This window comes from Gossypium arboreum, chromosome 7 (assembly GCF_025698485.1).
Source record: "Gossypium arboreum isolate Shixiya-1 chromosome 7, ASM2569848v2, whole genome shotgun sequence".
NCBI lineage: Eukaryota > Viridiplantae > Streptophyta > Magnoliopsida > Malvales > Malvaceae > Gossypium > Gossypium arboreum.
The window spans coordinates 49,367,667-49,390,776 of record NC_069076.1 but is presented as its reverse complement, the minus strand read 5'-3'; the positions used below and the strand labels follow the sequence as shown (position 1 = coordinate 49,390,776).

At 33.2% G+C, this 23,110-nt stretch overlaps 1 protein-coding gene across 1 annotated transcript; it reads right to left on the bottom strand.

Moving 5' to 3' along the window:
- Positions 1-767: 767 nt before the first annotated feature.
- LOC108468125 (E3 ubiquitin-protein ligase At3g02290-like) lies at positions 768-5,429 on the bottom strand. The gene is made up of 5 exons (XM_017769022.2): positions 5,154-5,429; positions 3,873-4,222; positions 3,060-3,483; positions 1,913-2,022; positions 768-1,088 (listed from the first exon to the last, which is right to left on the bottom strand). Exons 2-5 carry the CDS (start codon positions 3,990-3,992, stop codon positions 1,062-1,064), a joined length of 681 nt encoding a protein of 226 aa, XP_017624511.1. The 5' UTR covers positions 3,993-4,222; positions 5,154-5,429; the 3' UTR covers positions 768-1,061.
- Between the last annotated feature and the right edge of the window lie 17,681 nt (positions 5,430-23,110).

Below are 23,110 nucleotides of genomic sequence, written 5' to 3'. Positions count from 1 at the left end.
AAACTATTAAAATTTTAGTTTTCAATTAATTAACAAACAACCCTCAACGATTTACCTTCTTATTCCCTACGTTTTATTCTATTTGAGTCCCTACATTTCATTCTATTTGGGCGCCAACAGTTTGATTCCTTACATTTTATTCTATTTAGGGCTATAAATTACACCATTAGTCATTATATTAAATTATAAGTAAGTTTTTATTTTAATTAATTAAAAATAAATTACAATTTGACCAATGAATTATTTAAAAATTTTATGTAAATAACTAAATTATTTTAAAAAATTATCTAAGTCATTCAGGTTGTTAAATTTTTCTTTTCACTAAGGAGCTCTGAACAACGATTTGACAATTAATGCAATAGATCAGAATCCATCAATGAATCTAACATTTCTTAGATCCTAATTGATCTTATGAACAATAATAAAGATCGAAGAACTGTTTAAATTTTAATTCACAAATTTATGACATTCAAAATTATTTCATGAAAAAAATTATAAAAGAAAAAAAACTTTTAATTGGTATAGATAATACGAACAAAAAAAACTACATAATATCAATTTGAACAGCCCAATAACACAAAATAAAATCCATTGAATAATTCAATCACCAATTATAACCTTTTTAGATTAAATAACCAAAATAAAGACTTACCTATAATTTAATTACATTCCTTCCCGCAATTCGCAAGCTTGTACTGGCAAAAAAAAAAAAAAATCTGGCACATACATAAATTCCTAACAATTCAAAGGAGATAAGGCATAAAATATTGATACATAATAGCTTCCTCAGATCCACATTTCTTCACATTGATAAAGAAAATAATCTTTAGTGTGATTTACAACAATCGTGCGTATGATTGCCCCTCCCCCAAAACCCCAACTCAAATGTTCACAAAGAGTACGAACTTCCAGTCTTTTATGCACAATATTTTTCATATTTACAGCATGTGACAATCGCTTTATCCCTGCAATATTCACATAAGAGATTACATATCTTTTTCTTTTGTTTGCTGGCCGTCTTCTGCTGGCTTTCATCCACAACAAAACCTTTGGAACAAAAGTTAAGTCGTTTCATCGAACACCATAACCTGGAAAAGCAAACCGAGTTGAGATGGGAGATTTAGGTTACAACAGAGTATACAAATTGTTTTCACTTCGATATTTAGCTTTGTTAAGCACTACATTATTAGATCAAACGTCTAAGCAACTGAGCCAGGGGCAGGTAAATTCAAAAAATGCAAAAGAAAAGTGAACCATCAAAATTCGGGGTTCTTTAAACTCTATACGCTAGACAATGATATGACATCAGAATTTACAGACTTGGAGAAGCAAGCACAGATGGAACAAAAAAGACATCTACGTCCCCACCAACATTGCTATTGTTTGGAACTAATATTTACTTGAGAAGGTGCCCAAGGAATTGGGAAGTCGGCAGACAAATATTATCAACCTAGACAGCAATTTTGCAGTCTGGCTAAACATGCATGCAACATTAATTCGAAGCTCGATAACTTCTCAATGCCTCAATTAACTACTTAATCAATATCCAGTTTATAACAAACAATTCTTCGCATTCAGTTTTTGATATAACAGAGTTCATCATTTCTGCTGCTGCCAAATATACATCGCTCACCAAACAAACTTCACATTTTGGGCCTAATAAGTCAGTTTTATTTGCAAAAAATGGAAGATATCAAAATTGGACAATAAGAAGAAATTAAAAAGGCGGGAAACCGTGCACATATAACTAGAAGCTTGTTTAACCTGAAAATATCAAAGGAAACTAAAAAAGCCTGTAAAGCTTGAGTATCCTAGTAAATTGTAAGCTAATCAAGCAGAATAAAATGTAACTGCCATGCAATTGATTGATTAACCATGGATATGAAAACGCTAACTGGTTCAAAAAGGTCACCTTTCCACAGACCGGACAGTTTTCACTTCTCTCCATCCATTCATAAATGCAACCAAGATGGAAATGGTGGGAACATTTTGTTATTATCTTGGGATTCTCTGGAGTATATTCTGCACCATGGGAGGTATCAATAAGTTTACAAGGAACATAATCCATCCATTAAAAGCCCAATCTCATATGATTAGTAATATCAAGCAGTTTTTTAGCAGCACTTATTTCTAAGAGCAAAAACTATGTACAGTGATTAGAATAAGCACCCCCCACCGACACAACAAGTGTCATTGAAGCCCCTACTTTTTCATTAGAGCAAATTAAGCCCTCCATCTAATTTTCTTTTGTCAAACTGACCAGCAAATTTTTTATGGATGAGTAGTATGAGGTTTAACAAGTTAATGGTTTGCAATTAAAGTCAGCTTTGATTTTCATAAAGAATAATATTAATAATGATAAAGGAATTTGGGTGTCACGGGTTATTGGGGTTTAAAAGTTAACATGAACAGGAATTTTAACAGTAAGGTAGGACGTGAATTGGGTTTTATTGGGGTTGAGCACCAAAATCTTCAATGCCTGAATTCCTTTTTAATTCTTATAGATGTTTGATTTTCCCCAAAAATCATCGAAATGGCAATGGATATAATCTTGTGTTTGATCTGTTTTTTTTTTTTTTTTTTTTCCCTTCTTTGCTAGTGGAAACGGGTGGCCATAATTTTCGGGAACGAGTGATGAAATGGGAAGAGATTGGATATCAAGGTGGTCATGTTGGAACCGAGAAAATTAAAAGTCAATTTGGCAATATACATATGTATATATTAGATGGAGGTCTAAATTGACTATAACAACAGGCTAGAGGTTCAAATGACACCTATTGAAGTGGAGGACTAGTTTTATCATTAAAATTACAAATTAATTTGTAAGTTCCCCTATTAAATCAATGCTGCTTAATCATCAACTCATTAGAATCTAGGTCCAATTAATGGCATGAGTATCCATGTTAGAGAGGCAAGATATAGCATAAATTTAGCATTTTAATGCATCCCTACTTCCTAAGTTATAGCAAATCTTGGCCTATTGAGCAAGTTCTAACAAAGCTTCACTGCAAATATAGTGGCTATAATAAATCACCATTCAATCTTGAGAAAAAGATCACCTTCAAGACATGTTGGACAGACATCCTCCTCTTCTTCAGCAGATGAATAGATGTACCCAATTCCAACTGGTGCTTTTGCTGATGAGAGTTTTTGTGAGGATTTAGAATGCTGCTCTTTCGAGCCTTGCTCAAAGGCATTCCATTTGCCCTCCGTACTCAAAGATCCTGGATCTGCATCGTTTTCGCCTCTTAAAGGCTCTGACTCTTCGTGTGACTGACTTGAACCCTTCTCATGTCTTGAAACAAGACCATCAGGTTGTAAGCGGAAATATCTAGTCTCAGCATCATAAGGCAAGGGTCTCGGAGGAGATTGGTACATGTCAGAGAGTGAGTTATCTAGAGATGCAGAAGAGATAATAGATCCTGTCCCCTGAATGGATGAAGGGACAGAACGCAATTCCCCTCTTCGGAACAATGTGGTATACTACAATTACAAGGGCAAAGAAAACCAAAAAAGAAAAGGATCAAAAAGCTGGAACCCCATGAATCAAATAATTGAGGTGAATGTGCCTTAGTCCCTCTACCATAGGGACCGCATCAAATTAGTCCCCTACTAATAAATGGATCAATTTAGACCCTGCTTATCCCTACTGTTACTGAATTGCATTCTTAATGGTGTAAACAATCAACAGATAATTTCATAAGTTAGCTCAGTAATTAATGATCCACAACTAACTTCAATAGATATTTGTTCACCTAAAGCCAATATATGTAAATGCTGATGGAATTACCTAGAGTGACACAGTGAAGGAGAGTGAATAAATAATACTAGAGTCTGAACCAATGCTTAATGATGAGAATAATAAAACATACCACGTGTACGAAGTTCTGAACAAAGCAACTGAGGCACACGCAATTTCTATATACATTACTGTTCGGATTGATATAGTCCTCAAAATCCTCAGGGCGCAAGCAGCAACAAACAGAACCCATAATGTTATCTTTTAAGCTTTTCCCTTCAGTTAAAACTCTCCACAAAACCTCACCATTAAAGCTCAACTGTTCTAATTATACATATGCACCAACAAAAAAAATAAATGCAATGAGAGAGGACCCTAAGCTCGAAGAAGTCCCACCACCTCTACGAACCAGTACCTCTCTCTCTTCTATTTACAAAATGTTGAATGCCCTTATATAATTTAGCTCTAAAGGTATTTCTTCAGCTGTAAAAAAAAAAAAAAAAGCATATCAGTTTGCGGATAACATAAACCAGATTGACCCCAACAGAACAATCATCATAGCAAGCTCAGAATGCCAGTAATAAAGAACCAGTGAGCTGCCCTTTAGAGGTGAACTTGCAAAATATATATATATAGAAATACTCCTAAAATTTGTTTGTACAATTTTACTTTGTTTTCCAACAAAATTGACAGTCTCTTTTGTCCATAAATAGAAAAGGGATTCTTTCCTTTTGACTGTAAGAAATGAAAAATACCAATAAAAACAATCAAGCCTCAATTTTCAGAATCAAAGATCGCAGCTAAAATTTAATTTTCCTTTGAAGCCAACCAATGAAAAAGAAAAAGAGCAAAACGATTCAAAGATTCAAGTTTTTATCAAAAAAAAAATCGAAAAAATCATAAAAAAATCAAGAGATCAACCCATGAATAACCAAATAAAGAAAAATCATTTTAGCAAGCTAAAAAAATCAAGCATGTATATTCGGAATCAAAGATTGCAGCTAAAATTTAACTCTCCTTTGATTTCGAACAAGAAAAGAATAGAACAAACGATTCAAAGATTCAAGTTTTCGTCAAAACCAACACCCTAAAATCCATTAAAGCAAAGAGGTCAACCCAGAAACAAGCGTGAATTAACCAAATAAAAGAAAAAACCATTTTAGATTGGCCTAAATGAAAGCAAGAAAAAAATAATTTAAAGCACATAATTTGGTCCTAAACATGCATGGACTGAACATAATAAAAATACCCAACTTAGACAATCCCAAAAGAAAGTATTTGGTCAAAAAAAAAAAAGAAACAAAGAAAAAGCGTTGCTGTTAGGGCTTCGCCCTCCTCTTTTAATTCATCAAAAAAAAAAACAAAGAAAACAATTGAAGCAACTTAAACTGATAAAAAGAAAAAAAAAACATACCTTGATGGCAATTGCGCTGAGAGAAGTTAAAACCCAGAGACTTTTTTTTTTTCTATTTTTCTTTTGCAAAGGGAGAAAAGGGAGAGGGACAGCGAACCTAAGGGAGCTTAAAATTTTGGGAAGTAGAAAAATAGAAAAAAGAAAAGAAAAAAAAAAAGGTTTGGTTTCCTGTTTGAAAGTTTAGTTCGGCGAGAAAAGTAATGCAAGCGCGGAAACAAAGCGAAGGTTCTTGTCTTCCCCTTCGTCTGCTTTTGTTGGCTTAAGTATGCGTTCCCTAAATTTGGCACCTCTCAACTTAAATAATATTTATATTTTACGAAAATGATTTGAGTAAAATCATTTCAGGAAAATGAATTATTTCTCCAAAAACTTATTTTTTTGATAAATTTATATAAAACATTTTTTAAAAATTTTTAAAAATATTTCATAAAATTATTTTCAATTAAATAAATATACATTTAAGATTTTTATTTTTTAACTATTTAATTGAATTTATTTTATATTTATAAATTAATATTTTACTTATTCTTCGTAAAGTACACACAATATAAATATATTTGTTATAAAATATTATAGCTAATTTTCGTTTCATAATCAAAATTTATTTTATAATAAAAAATATTTTATAATAATCAATGTGATATATAAACTTAATAATAAATAATGCTTAATTAAAACTTAATTTAAATTACATATATGAAAGTATATATGGACATATTAGAGTTGTAAGGGATAAATGTAACTAAGCATTATTTAAACTATTGTACAGAATAAATGTAATTAAACATTATTTAAACTAATTATTTATATTTATATAATTAAAATATTTATATTTTTATATTAGGTTAAAATATGACATAAGTTCTTATATTCTTTGTAAATTTAAAATTTAGTCTATGTATTTTTATTTTTGGGTTAGTCTTTCTTTTAGATATTAAAATTGAGGTTCAGTTATTAGCATTATTAAAAATATTTTATTACAATCATGTTCATTATAACGTGATTTTCTTAGTTATATGAATATTGAGTATTTTTATTTAAAATGTGTTATAAAAAAGTTACAAGAAAACTTAACAATGTTAACAATTGGACTTAATTTTTAAAATAGCTTAGTACATAGACTTATGACTTATTTTAACCTTTATACTACAAAATATTTATTATTAATATATTTATAATGGTAATAAATATTTAATATTAAAATATTAAAATTGAATATTTTAATAATAAATTATTTATTATTATATGATTAGATATAGATAATTAAATATGTATGTTTAATAATTTTGAAAATTATAATATTTTATATTAATATTTTATTAATTTTAAATATTTTAAAAATAAAATTTATTATTAATAGGATAATATTAAACTTTATTTAAGTTAATTTTATATAAAAATAAAATCACCAAACTCTTTTCACTCTTCAAAAGATTAAGTCATTTTACAAGAAAAAATTTATTTTCTCATTGACACATAAGTCATTTTCATTGATTGCTATTTTCTATTAAACAAACAATAAAAATGTATAAAATATTTTCGAAAGTCATTTTAATAAAATAAAAGAAACCTTAATTATAAAATTAATCACTAAATTATATTACTTTTGTATTTAAATACATAAATTTCTTTATTAAATATAATATTTAAACTATCAATTTTTTTTCATTTCATCCAAAATATATATGATATCCAATAAAACATATCATGCATTACATTCCTATTGCAACTCTTTTTTTTTTTTTTTTTGCAATACGAACAAATATAAGATACCTTGGCACTCTAAAACTATAACAAGTAGTAATGATAATGTCACAATAACATCATGCGAAATTTTTATATTATATATTAAAATAAAAATATTTCAACATAATAAGAAAATAGAGATATACTATATTCTAAAAATAAATTTAAAAATAAAAATAATTTAATTTTAAAGTAAAAAATAATGAATACGCACAAAAATATTGAATGGTTCTATTCTTCATCATCTTATTTTTTTCTTCAATTTAATTAAAAAATTCCTTTTTCTGGCTTCTTTTATTTTTGTAAGACATTTTTTATGGCAAAAAGGTCAAATAATAATTTTGAAAAGCAAACGATGATCGTTGTTGCTACAATGACGATACACAATTTTATTCGAAAACGTGTCAACTAAAATGATACAAATTTTATGGAATACGAAAATATTAATAGGGCATATGAGAATATTATTAATTCAAAAAATATGCATGATGGAGAAAGTGATGATGATGATGATGATGGTGGTGGTGAATCAAACAATTTAAGTGGTTTTAAAATGGAATTAACAAGAGATACTGTAACTTCTAGTTTAATAAATCTAGCCCAATGAATCTACTTTAAATTGTAAATGCTAATATAAAATTTTTAGTATTTATATTTGGTATATAAATATTATCCCTTCTTGAAACTTTAATCCAAATACATGTAATATTTTAATTTGTTAGGTTTATGTTTTTCTATGTTATGTTAATATCTAATATGAGTTATATAGTCAAATTACATTTTAAAATAAAATAATACAATGTGTTAAAATCATTAATTAAAGATTAAAAATTATTTTTTAAAAATAATACAACTGTTCATATCTAATTACAAATATTTAATGATTATATTTAAATATTTAAAATATAGTTTATATATTCTAATTAAATTTAATAAATAATTAATATTAATTAATTAGAAATATTTAAAATTAATATTATTTTTAAAATATTAATAATAAGTTATAATAAATTATTTTTATATTCTTACTAAAATATCATAATATTAACTAATTTGAACATTATTTAAATGCATATTTGTTACTCTATAATACCATGTCTAAAATAGATATTTTATTTCTCAAAACCACTTATCGACAGCAATACTAAACACTTAAAATTTAAACCACACTTCTCAAAAGCACTTTTTTACAATACTTTTCAAAAGTACTTTTCAAAAACAATATTAAACTAGCCCTTAATCTTGTAACATCCTAAATTTTTTTTATATAGTATGTAGCACTGTTTCGAACATTGTTGTAACGCCCTAAATAATTTATTTCTAGTTCTATATATATTTGGCACAAGTGTGTATCTAATTTAGTGGTTAAGTGTTCTAGGTGTCTGTGTGAGGTCTTGGGTTCATCTTTGCCAATTTTTGTTATTTTTGATCCAAGCCTTACCTTTGTAGAGTGGGCTTACATAAAATTGTCTGTTAATTCATATTAGAATGAGCCTGCTGGTTCGAGTGGTAAGGGAGTTGGTGTGATAGAGGTCCTATGTTCAAATCCTTGCATCGAGAGTGGATGATATTTTTGCTCTGTTGACTGATAGAGTTTCGACGGAGTTGGGATTCTGAGGAAGTGGTTTGTTAGTGTGTTAGTGGGAAGAAATTTGAGGGATTTGGGTAGTTTCAGATTATCTTCTTTTTTATATTTTTCTCTCTCTAGAAACTCCCAAAAAATTTTGATATCTATTTTCTGTGTTCTGGAAAAATTCTTTTTGGTTTACTTGCTTTTGAAATTCCATCACAATTCTGTCGTTCAATTCTGGTTTTCAGTTCTTCGGTGCTTTTGCGCGATTTGGTAAGAGTAAAGGGGTGTTTTCAAGTGGGTTGGCGAAATGTTGTTTTAACTGTTTAAATTAATACTATTCTTTTCCTTCCGTTGTTGATTTCAAGTTTTGACAATAAGGAATCGGGAAGAAAAGGGTTCTCCTCTAGCAGAATCATAATCAATATTGTTCGGGGTGTTGGGGTAAGTGATAGTCGTTTGAATGGAGCTGTTGTCAGTTTCGTAGTTTGGTTTAATCGTGAATTAAGACTGTAAAGCATTAGTATGCCGATTTTTAGGTTCTGAAGGGCTTGTGTTTGTAGTAGCATCAAAACGATACCAGGTATGTACCCGGAACGCAGAAAAACCAGCTTTGGCGAAAGCTAAAAAACTCCACTATCGACGCCACACGAGCATGTGCTTGGCTGTGTACAAGACACAGCTGTGTGGTCGATAAAGGCATGGTCGTGCACAAGACATGACCATGTGGTGGTGTGAGTGTGGCCGTGTGGGCCACACGGGTGTGTGGGCCCACATGGGCAATCCACACTGGCATATGGGTTTTTGGGTCAAGCCGTGTGGGCTACACGAGCAAAGCCAATCTGGGCGTGTGGGCCACACGGGCATATTGGCCCATAATTTTGAAATTCTCCCTAGGGTTGCACGGGTCGTTCCGATCGACTATGGGCTTAGCAAAGGGTCATTAAGGGCTAACCAAACCCTAGTTTTATGTGATTTGATATTTTGTTAGTATGCTCTGAGTAGGACACTACTATGCATGACTGCCTAATCTGTTATCTGTATATCTGATATCTGTATATAAGCATGTTTAGCATGTTTAATCTGTTAATTTTGTATCTATTTTCTACATCTGATTTGGGGTGGGTTTGGATTTATATGAAGGAAGTGTTCTGTACAGCGATCATCGCCTATACTCTGGCAGCTTGGCTACATATTATCTAACTTGTGTCGTAATGGCACGATATGGTGTGTAGGGATGGGTGGGTGTTTTTAACCCCACAAGGTGTGTTGGGATGGACAGAGTTGATGTGTAGAGGATGGGGGTAGGATTCTATATATCTGATTTTGTTGACTGTATTTGAAATGGGCAAAAGCCAGAATCTGTATTTGATTGTATATGAGATTTTTGTATGTTTGCATGCTTAATTCTGTTGGGTTACACACTGAGTTTACTAAAACTCACGTCCATTTGTTTGTTCTATTCAGGTAATCCATAGACTAAGGTGAATCGGTGCGACGGAGCCTTTCGGTGATCACAAGTTCGTAAACTGATTAAGTTTATGGTTTTTATTTTAAAGATTATTTCTGGATTTTTATAATAATTGGACTTTCCAGACTTTTTGGTTGATTTTTTGGATTTGAATTTTCGTTTTAGTACTTTATTTGCGGTTGTTATCTAAAAACTAAGGTTTTACTCAAATAAAGGTTTTTTTTTAAAAAAATATAACGATTTTAAAACTTCTACTGAAAATTACGTTTTGGCAAATAAATGGAAAAGTAACACTTTCGAAAATTGACATAAGTGAATATGAATGATGTAACATGAACGATTTGACGAGACGACTCTATTTTCAAAACTCATTTTTTGTGACATATTCGGATTCGGCTATAACATCTAGATCGGGTTTGGGGTGCTACCATTGTTATAGTGAATTTTTGAAAAAAATCGATGATGAGACCAACAAGGAGAATTTTTAAAGAGAATTATAAGGATTTATTGTTAGAAATCAATGAAGTAAATGTTGGGTGAGAAATTATGGAAAAGGGAATCAAATTGTAAAGTTGGAAATTTGTAGGGATCTAAAGTATAACTTTCCCAACAATCGAGAAATGAGCCAAAAAGTATTAATAGAGTGCCTTGCAATCAGTATTACAAGTATGTATAACAAATAAGGACTTATCGAACTGAATCGAATGAAAATAAGAGTTCAAGAATTAAACCACAAATTTACCATTTTGTTAAGGAATGTCTCAAATACAAACTTATGCATGGATAATTAATAATTATGATTCAAAAGTATATATTAATGGAAATTTGAAGGATTAAATGCCTTAAATGAAATATAGATTAGTGATGAGACAAAAACAGGTTATAGTGCAATTTTATCACATAAAGGGTATTTTAATATTTTACATGGAACTTATTAATAATATTATATTATGAAATATTTGATATGTGGGACTAATTGTGAGTAATTAGATTGGGTTAAATGACTTGATGAAATGTAGACCACGCATAGGATGAGTTTTTTTTTAAGGTTGACTTGGGTTTTTAAAATTGATTGAAAGAGAAAAAAGATGACATCTTTGTTTAGCTTCGTCCCAGCATCGCCAGCCACCATAAAGAAAGAAGGGAAGTTCTTCTCTTTTATTGTCTCTTCCATTCTTCTTCAATCCAATGCCAAATTCTCACCCACAACTTTGGTTTTTTTTTTCACTAAAAACAAGCAAGAAAACTTCATTCAAGTTGGATTATTTCATCAATCTCATAATTTCTAAAGCTAGGTTTTATGATATTAGTGAAAGAAAATTATGGTTAGAGAGAGAAAGCTCCAAGAAAAATAAGAAAATGATCTTTCATCACCTTCATCTTGAAGATTTAAGATTTTAATATAAGAAAAGTTGTTGGAACATATATATTAATATTGTCATTTATGTTCTTGTGTTAAGACATGTTGATGAGTTGAGATGATTTTGGATGGATGTTTGGGAAGATTCAACTACAATAATAATCAAGGAAGCTTTTATGTTGGAACATTTGTTATTTAAGAAGTAAGTACCTAAGATTTTTAAACATTATTTTAATAAATATGTGATTATAGGTTAAAAATTAGTGAAAGAAGTAGTTGTATAGAAATAATAAAATGTGTTAAGACTTGAAAACTTTATTAAAATGTGAAAGTGCATAGTAAATTTGATAATGATGTTGATAAGAGAATTTTGATGAACTAAATTGCAAAGTAGTTGTAAAAGTGATATGCGTAAATTTTGAAAAATAAATCAATTGTATATATAAAAGAATAAGAAATGGTGATGTATTCATCTTGTCAAACAAGTGTAAAAGTGAAATATATATATAATTGTGTAAAAATGAATTGATGAGTAAATTCATCTACTTGAAAGTGAAATGACATTGAAGTTTAAAACATATATAAACACTTATACACATAACATTCAAATACCATCAAAATACAAAATGATCATATTAACCAAAAGACTTCCTAGGTACATGCCAAGACAAAATTTTAAAACATCACCAACACTTGAGCTCAAGATTAACGCTGGATGTTGAGTCGATGATTGATTCTTTAAGTGCCTATCCTATTCATGAGAAACAAAACCGTACGCTGAGTATAACTCAATGATATTTCTACAATCTGAACATTTAAAACATAATATAAGTAATAATGATGCAAAAATTTAATTATGATAATATGCAATACGTAAACTCATTAGGCTAATTCACATAGTCATTAATCTCAATATGCTCATTTTACCCACATTAAGACTTAACAATCACATTTCATAAGTCCTTTGCAAATTCAACTAATGCAATGGCACATTTCATCTCAATTTCTCATTTCAAGTGTTCATTGAACAAATAAAATCAATATTCATAGTTCATTCCACTATTTCATATTCTATTTCACATTTCATTTCATTCCATAACATTTGCTATTTCGATAGTATTGCCATTTCAATATTGATAACTCTAGAAAAGAGTTATATTTCGAACTTTTAAGCTTGATTAAATGCTTGTACTTAAGTAGATATATTTGCATTTTTAGGTTATTTTTAGAACATTGCATAATAACGCTTGGATTGTGCCTTAAATGTCATTTCATATTACTTTTACTGTTGGGAAGAAGGGAATTGGTTGTTGCATGTAAGGGTGTAAATGAACAGAACGTTCGATGAACTATTCGAGAATTATTCGTATAACGTCCGTTTATGTTCATTTATTAAGCTAAATAAACGAGTATGAACAAAATTTTTATGTTCATTTAATAAATGAACGAACACGAACAGAGGTGTGTTTAGTTCGTTTATGTTCACGAACAAGCTCGTTTAAAAGCTCATTTATTGGCTCATTTATGACTCGTTTATTTATTAATGATATTTTCTTATAAAAATTCCATTAGTATATATTAAAAGATTTATCTTAAAACTCGTTTATTGTTCCATTAATATATATTAATAAAATTATCTTAGTTTGTATTTTTTTCATTTATAATATAATTATTAATATTTATATTTGACTATTTTATATCTAAACAATATGCTGCTGCGTGTGTGTGTATGTGTTTATTGTTTGTTCATTTGTTTATTATTTATTAACATTGTTCTTGAACATGTTCAATTATATGTTCATGAACATGTTCATTTAATATTCGTGAACATGTTCGATTAAGTTAAATGAACTTGTTCGTGAATATTAAACGAACGAACATGAACACACATAATTTTAAATAAAAGAACATGAATAAAAATTTGAAATTCTTAACGAACACAAACTAAACACGAACAAGCTTAAAAATAAACAAACGAACATGAAAAGAGGTTTGTTCGTTCAAGCTCACTTCATTTACAGCCCTAGTTGTTTGCAGCAGGTGTAGGAAGGATGAAGAAAAGGAGAAAAATGAGGAAGATAATGAAAGAAGTGAATTATTGCCATGACAAAAGGTTGGATGGATTGCCAATACAAATGCCATGACAATTCTAGGAAAATGCTGACGCAACACACAGTCCTCGTCACTCTCAGCCAGCTGGACGTGTACCAGATAAATCCACTTGAAAAAGAGGGAGAAAAGTGTGTGCTGAGAAAGAGGGACCTACCCTATAAAAGAGGAAAGAGAAAAGAGAAAAGAAAGAAGAGATGAGGATTTTGGCGGGGGATTTTGGAGGACAATTTTGCATGATTCAATAGCGCCGAAGTGAAAGGTAGAGTGGTGAAAGTTTTGTAATAGCCCAATTTAGACCCTAGTCAGAACGGTGGTTTCAAGACCACGAATTTGAGTCAGAAAAATATTTAAAAATATTTCTTGTGTTTATTTTGTGTGAATTTATATTTGTGAAATTTTCGTGATTTAATTTTATTGTTTGAGTGTCCGATTAAATAAAAGGACTTAATCGCGTAAAATGAAAATTTAGTGGTTAATTGTGTAACGCCCTAATTTTCGGGATTTTTGGGATTTCTGTAATTTCCAATGACTTTTAGAAATACTGTGTTTTGATTGCTTGTTGTGGATCTGAGTATGTTGGTGGGCCTTTAAAAGCACCAAGAGTAAATTTAATTCGAGGCAATTCCTGAATTTTTAATTTTGGAGAGAGAGGGTTCTGGCGATATGGGCTTTTAAAATTGAGGTGGTAAAATAGGACATAAAAATATCTGTGGTAAAGTGGCATGTGGCACCACCTAGGTGTTTCGAGAGTGACGTATGGATGTTTAGGGGGAGCCAGAGTTCAAGTCACAAGGTAAGCGTGTTGTTACTTTTATTTTTTTGTGTGCATGTGCCGGGCATGTGGTAGAGCTTAAGTGGAAATCCGGCTAGGGATTTAGGAAGGTTGGGCCGTGGGTCTGAATGGCTATTAGGGCAAGCTTTATTTTATTTTTGTTTTTCCAAATTAGGGTTAGCCGCTTAAAGCCTTCCCTTTCATTCTATTCTCTTCTCAGTATCGCAAAAAGCCAAAAAATGAAAAGTTAGATATCCTGAGTGCCGAATTCTTCCTTCTCTTCCCCTCTCTTCTTTTATTTTCTTTTCTCCTTCTTTTCTTCTCTAGCCGAAACATTCCTACCATTCTACTCTTCTCCTCTTTCATTCCCATTCTTTTCTAAACCTCTATAGCTGATTGCCATAAAAGCCGAAATCCCGAAAGTTGTTTCTTGTGCCGATTTCTTCTAGCCAAAATCCTCCTATTTTATTCATCTCTTTTGGCTGATTTTCACATCCTCTAAACCTCAACCCCTGTCAGCAGTACCACTACAAAAAACTACCATACCAAATCATCTTCCTCTTCACAGTTCCAAAAGCCGAAAACACCATAGTTTTTAGTGACGTATAGCTGAATCTTTAGATCTCTAAGATTCGATTTCTGCTAGTGTTTAAGGGCTAGATCTGCATCAGATCTGAGTAGAAACTGAAGTGGAATCATTTTGGTTAAAAGAACTTGAGGTAGGTACTCAAATCTATTCTTTATTTCGGGTTTAGAAAAGCCGAAATCCCTAAAGGCATAGGGAGGCTGTCGATTGGAGCTTAAGGCTCTAAGGGTTGTAACAATTGATTTTTTTTGGTGTTAGTGTGATCCAGAGGCTACTGATCGAAGGCTTGGACAAGTGGGACGACTAGATCTAGATCTAGTCTCTAGTTTTGGCAAAGGTAGGATCTCAAGGGCCATAGGTATGGATGGCCGATTATGGTAAGTAAGTTTATGATGGTTGCCATTGTATTTTGGATATGATATGTCTAGTGACGATTTTAGGATATCGTGGGAGATTTCAGTAGCAGTTGTCGTAAATCAGGTGTGTAAACGACACCCACTAGTAGACTAGATCGGCAAAAGCCGAAAAGCCGAAATGTCGAAAAACCGGCATTTCGAGAACTTGCGAGCGTGCGAGCGCTCGTGGGATTGTTTGTATTGATAATTTTGGTAACTTCAATGGTAAGATTGTAGAGTGCATAATTTCATGCACTTCGGTATATTTGGGCTTAATGGGCTGAAATTGGGTTAAATGGGCCAACGGGCCCAATTCGGTAAAAATGCTCGGTAAGTGTTTCTGTTAATACGTTAATAACTATAATGATCATGAAACCCTAAAAAGACTGATAAAATTACTGAATACCTCTGTAAGGTAGAATTACAATAATAACCCTAAAGAGGTAAGTTTACGATTACGCCCCTCGGGGGTAAATAACTGTTCTTACGCTATAATCTGACTGTCTTTCTGAAGCATGCCTTGTTAATTATATATATTCTGCATACATGATATACTGCATAGGGTTGGGTTTTGTTATGGAGGAAGAACCCGTTCTGGTGGCTATACCACGTATTCTGATATAAATAGATTTGCTGCGGATTATAGTTAGTGCTGCAACTGGTGCTAACACTGTAAGTGTAGGGATGGCGTGGGTAATTTATTCCTTACAGGAAGTGTAGGGATGGACGGAGGCAAGTGCAGGGTTGGATGGGGTTATCATGCATTAATCATATGAGACTATTTTGTTATGGGCCAACTATATTGAAATGGGCCCAACTGTGTTAATATGGGCAAGACCCAATATATCTCAACTTGTAATAGGGCTATGGCCCAGATTGATACTGATATGGGCTAGGCCCAATATACTCTGATATTGTAAGGGGCTATGGCCCAGATTAATATTGATATAGGCTAAGGCCCAGTTAACTCTGATTTCTGAATAGGGATTAGGCCCAGGAAGCTTGAACTGATTTAGGCTCTAGTTGGGATTATTTTACACACTGAGTTTTCCAAACTCACCCTTTTTTTCCCATCTTTGCAGGTGAGCATTAGATCGGTGGACTTGGAGCTGGAGGGATTCAGAGTGGCCATGTGAACTGTTTAAAATAAGTGTTTATACCTTCACTTTTATTTTAGATTATTTCCTTTATGTTTTCGAGTTTATAATTTGTAATAAGGCCGCTTTAATTATTTTTAATTGTTTTTAGTATGTTTTGTTAGCTTAGTTTTGATATTGTTTTAATTGATTGAAATTGAATAGCTCTAGGGTGCGTTTTAAAAAGGTTACTTGATTTCAAAATATCGCGATAACAAGGCCAAGCTTCCGCAACGAAAACGTTTTCAAAATTAATAACCTTTTCAAATGGTTTTAGACGAATTGGTTTTCCCTGAACAATTACTCAGTTAAAGGGTGGCAATGGTTGTGTGCATGTCTAGGATTGGATCCGTGAAGAGCTGGGTACTTAAGCAGTCTAATTGACTCACCTCCTCTTTTCTGGCATCCTACCTGGTGCACAACTTCCATTCACTTTAATCTTTAATGAAGATATTCTTTAAACACTAAGAAAGGCTTTAGATAAAACATGACTTTTCTAGTAACGCTTCAATGTGACACACCAGATTCAGTCGTAACATCTGGACCGGGTTTGGGGTGTTACATTTAGTGGTATCAGAGCCTTATTGCAACAACTAGGCTGTGGATCAGGGTCCGAAAAGCTTTTCGAAAAATTTTGCTAAACTTAGGCCCAAGAAAGGTATTTTGGAAACGGTTTTGGAGAATTCTTTTCAAAGATATTTTACAAGGTATACATGTTTTAAGGTTCAATCTTAAAATGATTTAAGTTTCTCTGGGTTTCTAAAATTTGATAACCAAAGAAGTGGCACACTGAATCCCCGGTACCAAGTCTGTAAGTATTTCTGTTGCTCATATTACACTGTATTAAGATATTATTGTAGATAGAACTAAGACCATATCATGACATTATAGCTAGGGCACTACTAAAAACTCTAGAATACTGAGACTGTAGCTAGGCTATGATTATGTGAAAATAGAAACTTTGAAATACTATCTCTGCATAAAACATATGAATAAGTACTAAAATTTATGAATCGAGATCTTGGTAGTTATTGTTATACATGCTGATAATGTAGAGTGTTGATATGGATTCTGAGGGTAAGTGAAGTCTGCCAACTTTGGGTAGCGGTAACTCGGAGATTGGGACTGAGGCACTGGCCGAGTTAGTAAGGAAAGTGGTACAAGAGGTATTAGAGGCCAAGCTTAAGGAAATTAGGGAAACGCTTCAAACAGGGTGCTTAGAGTGTAAGAAGAGGAAGGATTCTAGTTCTTAGAAGACCGAGCCTTATTTTGAGGAACATGTTAAGACACGACCAAACTTTACAACCTGCAAGAACTGCAATGGACGTTATCCGGGTGAATGCCATAGGAAGACAGGAGCATGCTTTAGATGTGGGTCCAAGGAGCATCGAGCTCAAGATTGCCAAGTTTATTCTATTTAAGTGTGTGTTACGAGTTGTATGCGTGCTTGATAAATGTTTCTTTACTTTGGTAATTAGATAAGAATTATTTTTAATCAGAGTGCACAGCAGAAGCATAGTGGTTTGACTTGAGTAAAACGGTTAGTTGGTAGTTTGAAATTTCAAGTACGAAATTTCTTTAAGGAGGGTAAAGTTGTAACGCCCTAATTTTTGAGATTTTCGGGATTTCTGTAATTTCCAATGACTTTTAGAAATACTGTGTTTTGACTGTTTGTTGTGGATCTGAGTATGTTGGTGGGCCTTTAAAAGGCCCAAGAGTAAATTTAATTCGAGGCAATTCCTGAATTTTTATTTTTGAAGAGAGAAGGTTCTGGCGATATGGGCTTTTAAAATTGAGGTGGTAAAATAGGACACAAAAATATCTGTGGTAAAGTGGCATGTGGCTCCACCTAGGTGTTTGGGGAGTGACGTGTGGATGTTTAGGGGGAGCCAGAGTTCAAGTCACAAGGTAACCGTGTTGTTACTTTTATTTTTTTGTGTGCATGTGCCGGGCATGTGGCAGAGCTTAAGTGGAAATTCGGCTAGGGCTTTAGGAAGGTTGGGCCGTGGGTCTGAATAGCCATTAGGGCAAGCTTTATTTTCTTTTTTGTTTTTCCAAATTAGGGTTAGCCACTTAGAGCCTTCCCTTTCATTCTATTCTCTTCCCAGTATCGCAAAAAGCCGAAAAACGTAAAGTTAGATCTCCTAAGTGCCGAATTCTTCCTTCTCTTCTCCTCTCTTCTTCTATTTTCTTTTCTCCTTCTTTTCTTATTTAGCCAAAACATTCCTACCATTCTACTCTTCTCCTCTTTCATTCCCATTCTTTTCTAAACCTCTATAGCTGATTGCCATAAAAGCCAAAATCCCGAAAGTTATTTCTTGTGCCGATTTCTTCTAGCCAAAATCTTCCTATTTTCTTTATCTCTTTTGGCCAATTTTCACATCCTCTAAACCTCAACCCCTATTGGCAGTACCACTGCAAAAAACCACCATACCAAATCATCTTCCTCTTTACAGTTCCAAAAGCCGAAAACACCATAGTTTTTAGGGACGTATATTTGAATCTTTAGGTCTCTAAGATTCGATTTCTGCTAGTGTTTAAGGGCTAGATCTACATCAGATCTGAGTAGAAACTGAAGTGGAATCGTTTTGGTTGAAAGAACTTGAGGTAGGTACTCAAATCTATTCTTTATTTCGGGTTTAGAAAAGCCGAAATCCCTAAAAGCATAAGGAGGCTGTCGATTGGAGCTTAAGGCTCTAAGGGTTGTAACAATTGATTTGTTTTGATGTTAGTGTGATCCAGAGGCTGCTGATCGAAGGCTTGGACAAGTGGGAAGACTAGATCTAGATCTAGTCTCTAGTTTTGGCAAAGGTAGATCTCAAGGGCCATAGGCATGGATGGCCAATTATGGTAAGTAAGTTTATGATGGTTGCCATTGTATTTTGGATCTGATATGTCTAGTTGTGATTGTAGGATATCGTGGGAGATTCAAGTAGCAGTTTTCGCAAATCAGGTGTGCAAACGACACCCACTAGTAGACTAGATCGGCAAAAGCTGAAAAGCCGAAATGCCGAAAAGTCGACATTTCGAGAACTTGCGAGCGTGCAAGCGCTCGTGGGATTGTTTGTATTGATAATTTTGGTAACTTCAACGGTAAGATTGCAGAGTGCGCAATTTCGTGCACTTCGATATATTTGGGCTTAATGGGCCGAAATTGGGTTAAATGGGCCAATGGGCCCAATTCGGTAAAAACGCTCGATAAGTGTTTCTGTTAATACGTTAATAATTGTAATGATCATGAAACCCTAAAAACACTGATAAAATTACTGAAATACCTCTGTAAGGTAGAATTACAGTAATACCCCTAAAGGGGTAAGTTTATGATTACGCCCTCGGGGTAAATAAGCGTTTACGCTATAATCATTGTCTTTCAAGCATGCCTTGTTAATTATATATATTCTGTATACATGATATACTGCATGGGGTTGGGTTTTGTTATAGAGGAAGAACCCGTTCTGGTGGCTGTACCGTATATTCTGATATAAGTAGATTTACTGCGGATTATAGTTAGTGCCGCAACTGGTGCTAACACTATAAGTGTAGGGATGGCGTGGGTGATTTATTCCCCACAGGAAGTGTAGGGATGGACGGAGGCAAGTGCAGGGTTAGATGGGGTTATCATGCATTAATCATATGAGATTGTTTTGTTATGGGCCAACTGTATTGAAATGGGCCCAACTGTGTTAATGTGGGCAAGGCCCAATATATCTCGACTTGTAATAGGGTTACGGCCCAGATTGATACTAATATGGGCTAAGCCCAGTATACTCTGATATTGTAAGGGGCTATGGCCCAGATTAATATTGATATGGGCTAAAGCCCAGTTAACTCCTATTTCTGAATAGGGCTTAAGCCCAGGAAGCTTGAACTGATTTAGGCTCTAGTTGGGTTTATTTTACACACTGAGTTTTCCAAACTCACCCCTTTTTCCCATCTTTGCAGGTGAGCCTTAGATCGATGGACTTGGAGCTGGAGGGATTCAGAGTGGCCATGTGGACTGTTTAAAATAAGTGTTTATACCTTCACTTTTATTTTAGATTATTTCCTTTAGGTTTTCGGGTTTTTAATTTGTAATAAGGCCGCTTTAATTATTTTTAATTGTTTTTAGTATGTTTTGTTAGCTTAGTTTTGATATTGTTTTAATTGATTGAAATTGAATAGCTCTAGGGTGCGTTTTAAAAAGGTTACTTGATTTCAAAATATCGCGATAACAAGGCAAAACTTTCGCAACGAAAACGTTTTCAAAATTAATAACCTTTTCAAATGGTTTTAAACGAATTGATTTTCCCTGAACAATCACTCAGTTAAAGTGTGGCATTGGTTGTGTGAATGTCTAAGATTGGATCCGTGAACAGCTGGGTACTTAAGCAGTCTAATTAACTCACCTCTTTTTTTCTGGCATCCTACCTGGTGCACAGCTTCCATTCACTTTAATCTTTAACGAAGATATTCTTTAAACACTAAGAAAGACTTTAGATAAAACATGACTTTTCTAGTAACGCTTCAATGTGATATGCCGGATTCGGTCGTAACGTCTGGGCCAGGTTTGGGGTGTTACATTTAGTGGTGTCAGAGCCCGATTGCAATAACTCGGTTGTGGATCAGGGTTCGAAAAGCTTTTCGAAAAACTTTGCTAAACTCAGGCCCAAGAAGGGTCTTTTGGAAACGGTTTTGGAAAATTCTTTTCAAAGATATTTTACAAGGTATACATGTTTTAAGGTTCAGTCTTAAAATGGTTTAAGTTTCTCTGGGTTTCTAAAATTTGATAACCGAAGAAGTGGCACACTGAATCCCCGGCACCAAGTCTGTAAGTATTTCTGTTACTCATATTACACTATATTAAGATATTACTGTAGATAGAACTAAGACCATATCATGACATTATAGCTAGGGCACTTCTAAAAACTCTAGAATACTGAAACTGTAGCTAGGCTATGATTCTGTGAAAGTAGAAACTTTAAAATACTATCTCTGCATAAAACATATGAATAAGTACTAAAATTTATGAATCGAGATCTTGGCAGTTATTGTTATGCATGCTGATAATGTAGAGTGTTGATATGGATTCTGAGGGTAAGCGAAGTCTGCCAACTTCGGGTAGCGGTAACTCGGAGATTGGGACTGTGGCACTGGCCGAGTTAATAAGGAAAGTGGTACAAGAGGTATTGGAGACCAAGGTTAAGGAAATTAGGGAAACGCTTCAAGCAAGGTGCTTAGAGTGTAAGAAAGGGAATGATTCTAGTTCTCAGAAGACGGAGCCTCATTCTATGGAACATGTTAAGACACGACCAAACTTTCCAACCTGCAAGAACTGCAACGGGCGTCATCCGGGTGAATGCCATAGGAAGACAGGAGTATGCTTTAGATGTGGGTCCAAGGAGCATCGAGCTCAAGATTGCCAAGCTTATTCTATTTGAGTGTGTGTTACGAGTTGTATGCGTGCTTGATAAATGTTTCTTTACTTTGGTAATTAGATAAGAATTATTTTTAATCAGAGTGCACAGTACAAGCATAGTGGTTTGACTTGAGTAATACGATTAGTTGGTAGTTTGAAATTTCGAGTACGATATTTCTTTAAGGAGGGTAGAGTTGTAATGCACCAATTTTCGAGATTTTTGGGATTTCTGTAATTTCCAATGACTTTTAGAAATACTGTGTTTTGACTGTCTGTTGTTGATCTGAGTATGTTGGTGGGCCTTTAAAAGCCTCAAAAGTAAATTTAATTCGAGGCAATTCCTGAATTTTTAATTTTGAATAGAGAGGGTTCTGACGATATGGGCTTTTAAAATTGAGGTGGTAAAATAGGACACAAAAAGATCTATGGTAAAGTGGCATGCCGCGCCACCTAGGTGTTTGGGGAGTGACGTGTGGATGTTTAGGGGGAGCCAGAGTTCAAGTCACAAGGTAAGCGTGTTGTTACTTTTATATTTTTGCGTGCATATGCCGAGCATGTGGTAGAGCTTAAGTGGAAATTCGGATAGGGCTTTAGGAAGGTTGGGCTGTAACAGCCCTAATTTGACCCTAGTCAGAATGTGGTTTCGGAACCACAAAACCGAGTCATAAAATTTAGTTAAAATTTTATTTGCATACCTTATATGTGTGGTAGTACTTGTATAAAAATTGATGTTTTAATTTTTATCTTAGGAATGTGAATCTTGCTTGAAAGGATTTAGTTGAGAGACTTAGAAAATTTGATAGGTAAATAAGTAAGGACCAAATAGTATTGAAATATGAAAATTTGGGTTTGCATGTCAAAATGCCCCAAACTATGTTGAGTGGCCGGCCAAGCATGGCTTCATTCTTCCAAGGTTATGTTATTTATTATTTAATATTGGTGAGTAATTAAAATAGAGAAGAAATAAAGATTAATAATAAGAAAATGAACAAAAAAAAAGTGTGTGTTCATCCTTGCTACCCTTTAGCCGAAAAACCAAGTAAAAGAAGGAGAGAAAAGCTTTGGAGAAATTCGGCTATAATTGCATCTAGGTTGAGGTATGTTGAAGTTAGTCCTTTAAATTCATGTATACTTTTGGTTGTTAGTTTGAATTCCATCTATCCCATGGTTGGATTTGGGGTTGTTGGAGAGTTGGGATTTGACAAAGAAGCTTAAAAATTTTAGTTGATACCTTGATGCTATTAACATGTTAGTTACATGGATGTGTTAAGTTGCTTGTTATGTTAGCATGAAAGTTGAAGTTGTTAAGTCATGGTGTTAGAGGTGCCGAATTTAGGACTAAGAAGAGGATGAGTATTCGGCTAACATAGTGGAAAGGGGATGTTGTCGATTTTTAAATTTAGACCATGGGAGT

Excerpts from the sequence above, each read along its gene's own strand:
- LOC108468125 (XM_017769022.2), bottom strand. The coding sequence starts at position 3,992 with ATGGGTTCTGTTTGTTGCTGCTTGCGCCCTGAGGATTTTGAGGACTAT. Across the intron at positions 2,023-3,059 it reads CTGTCCAACATGTCTTGAAG|AATATACTCCAGAGAATCCC; the intron begins GTGATCTTTTTC and ends CCCATGGTGCAG. Across the intron at positions 1,089-1,912 it reads ACTGTCCGGTCTGTGGAAAG|GTTATGGTGTTCGATGAAAC; the intron begins GTGACCTTTTTG and ends TTGCTTTTCCAG.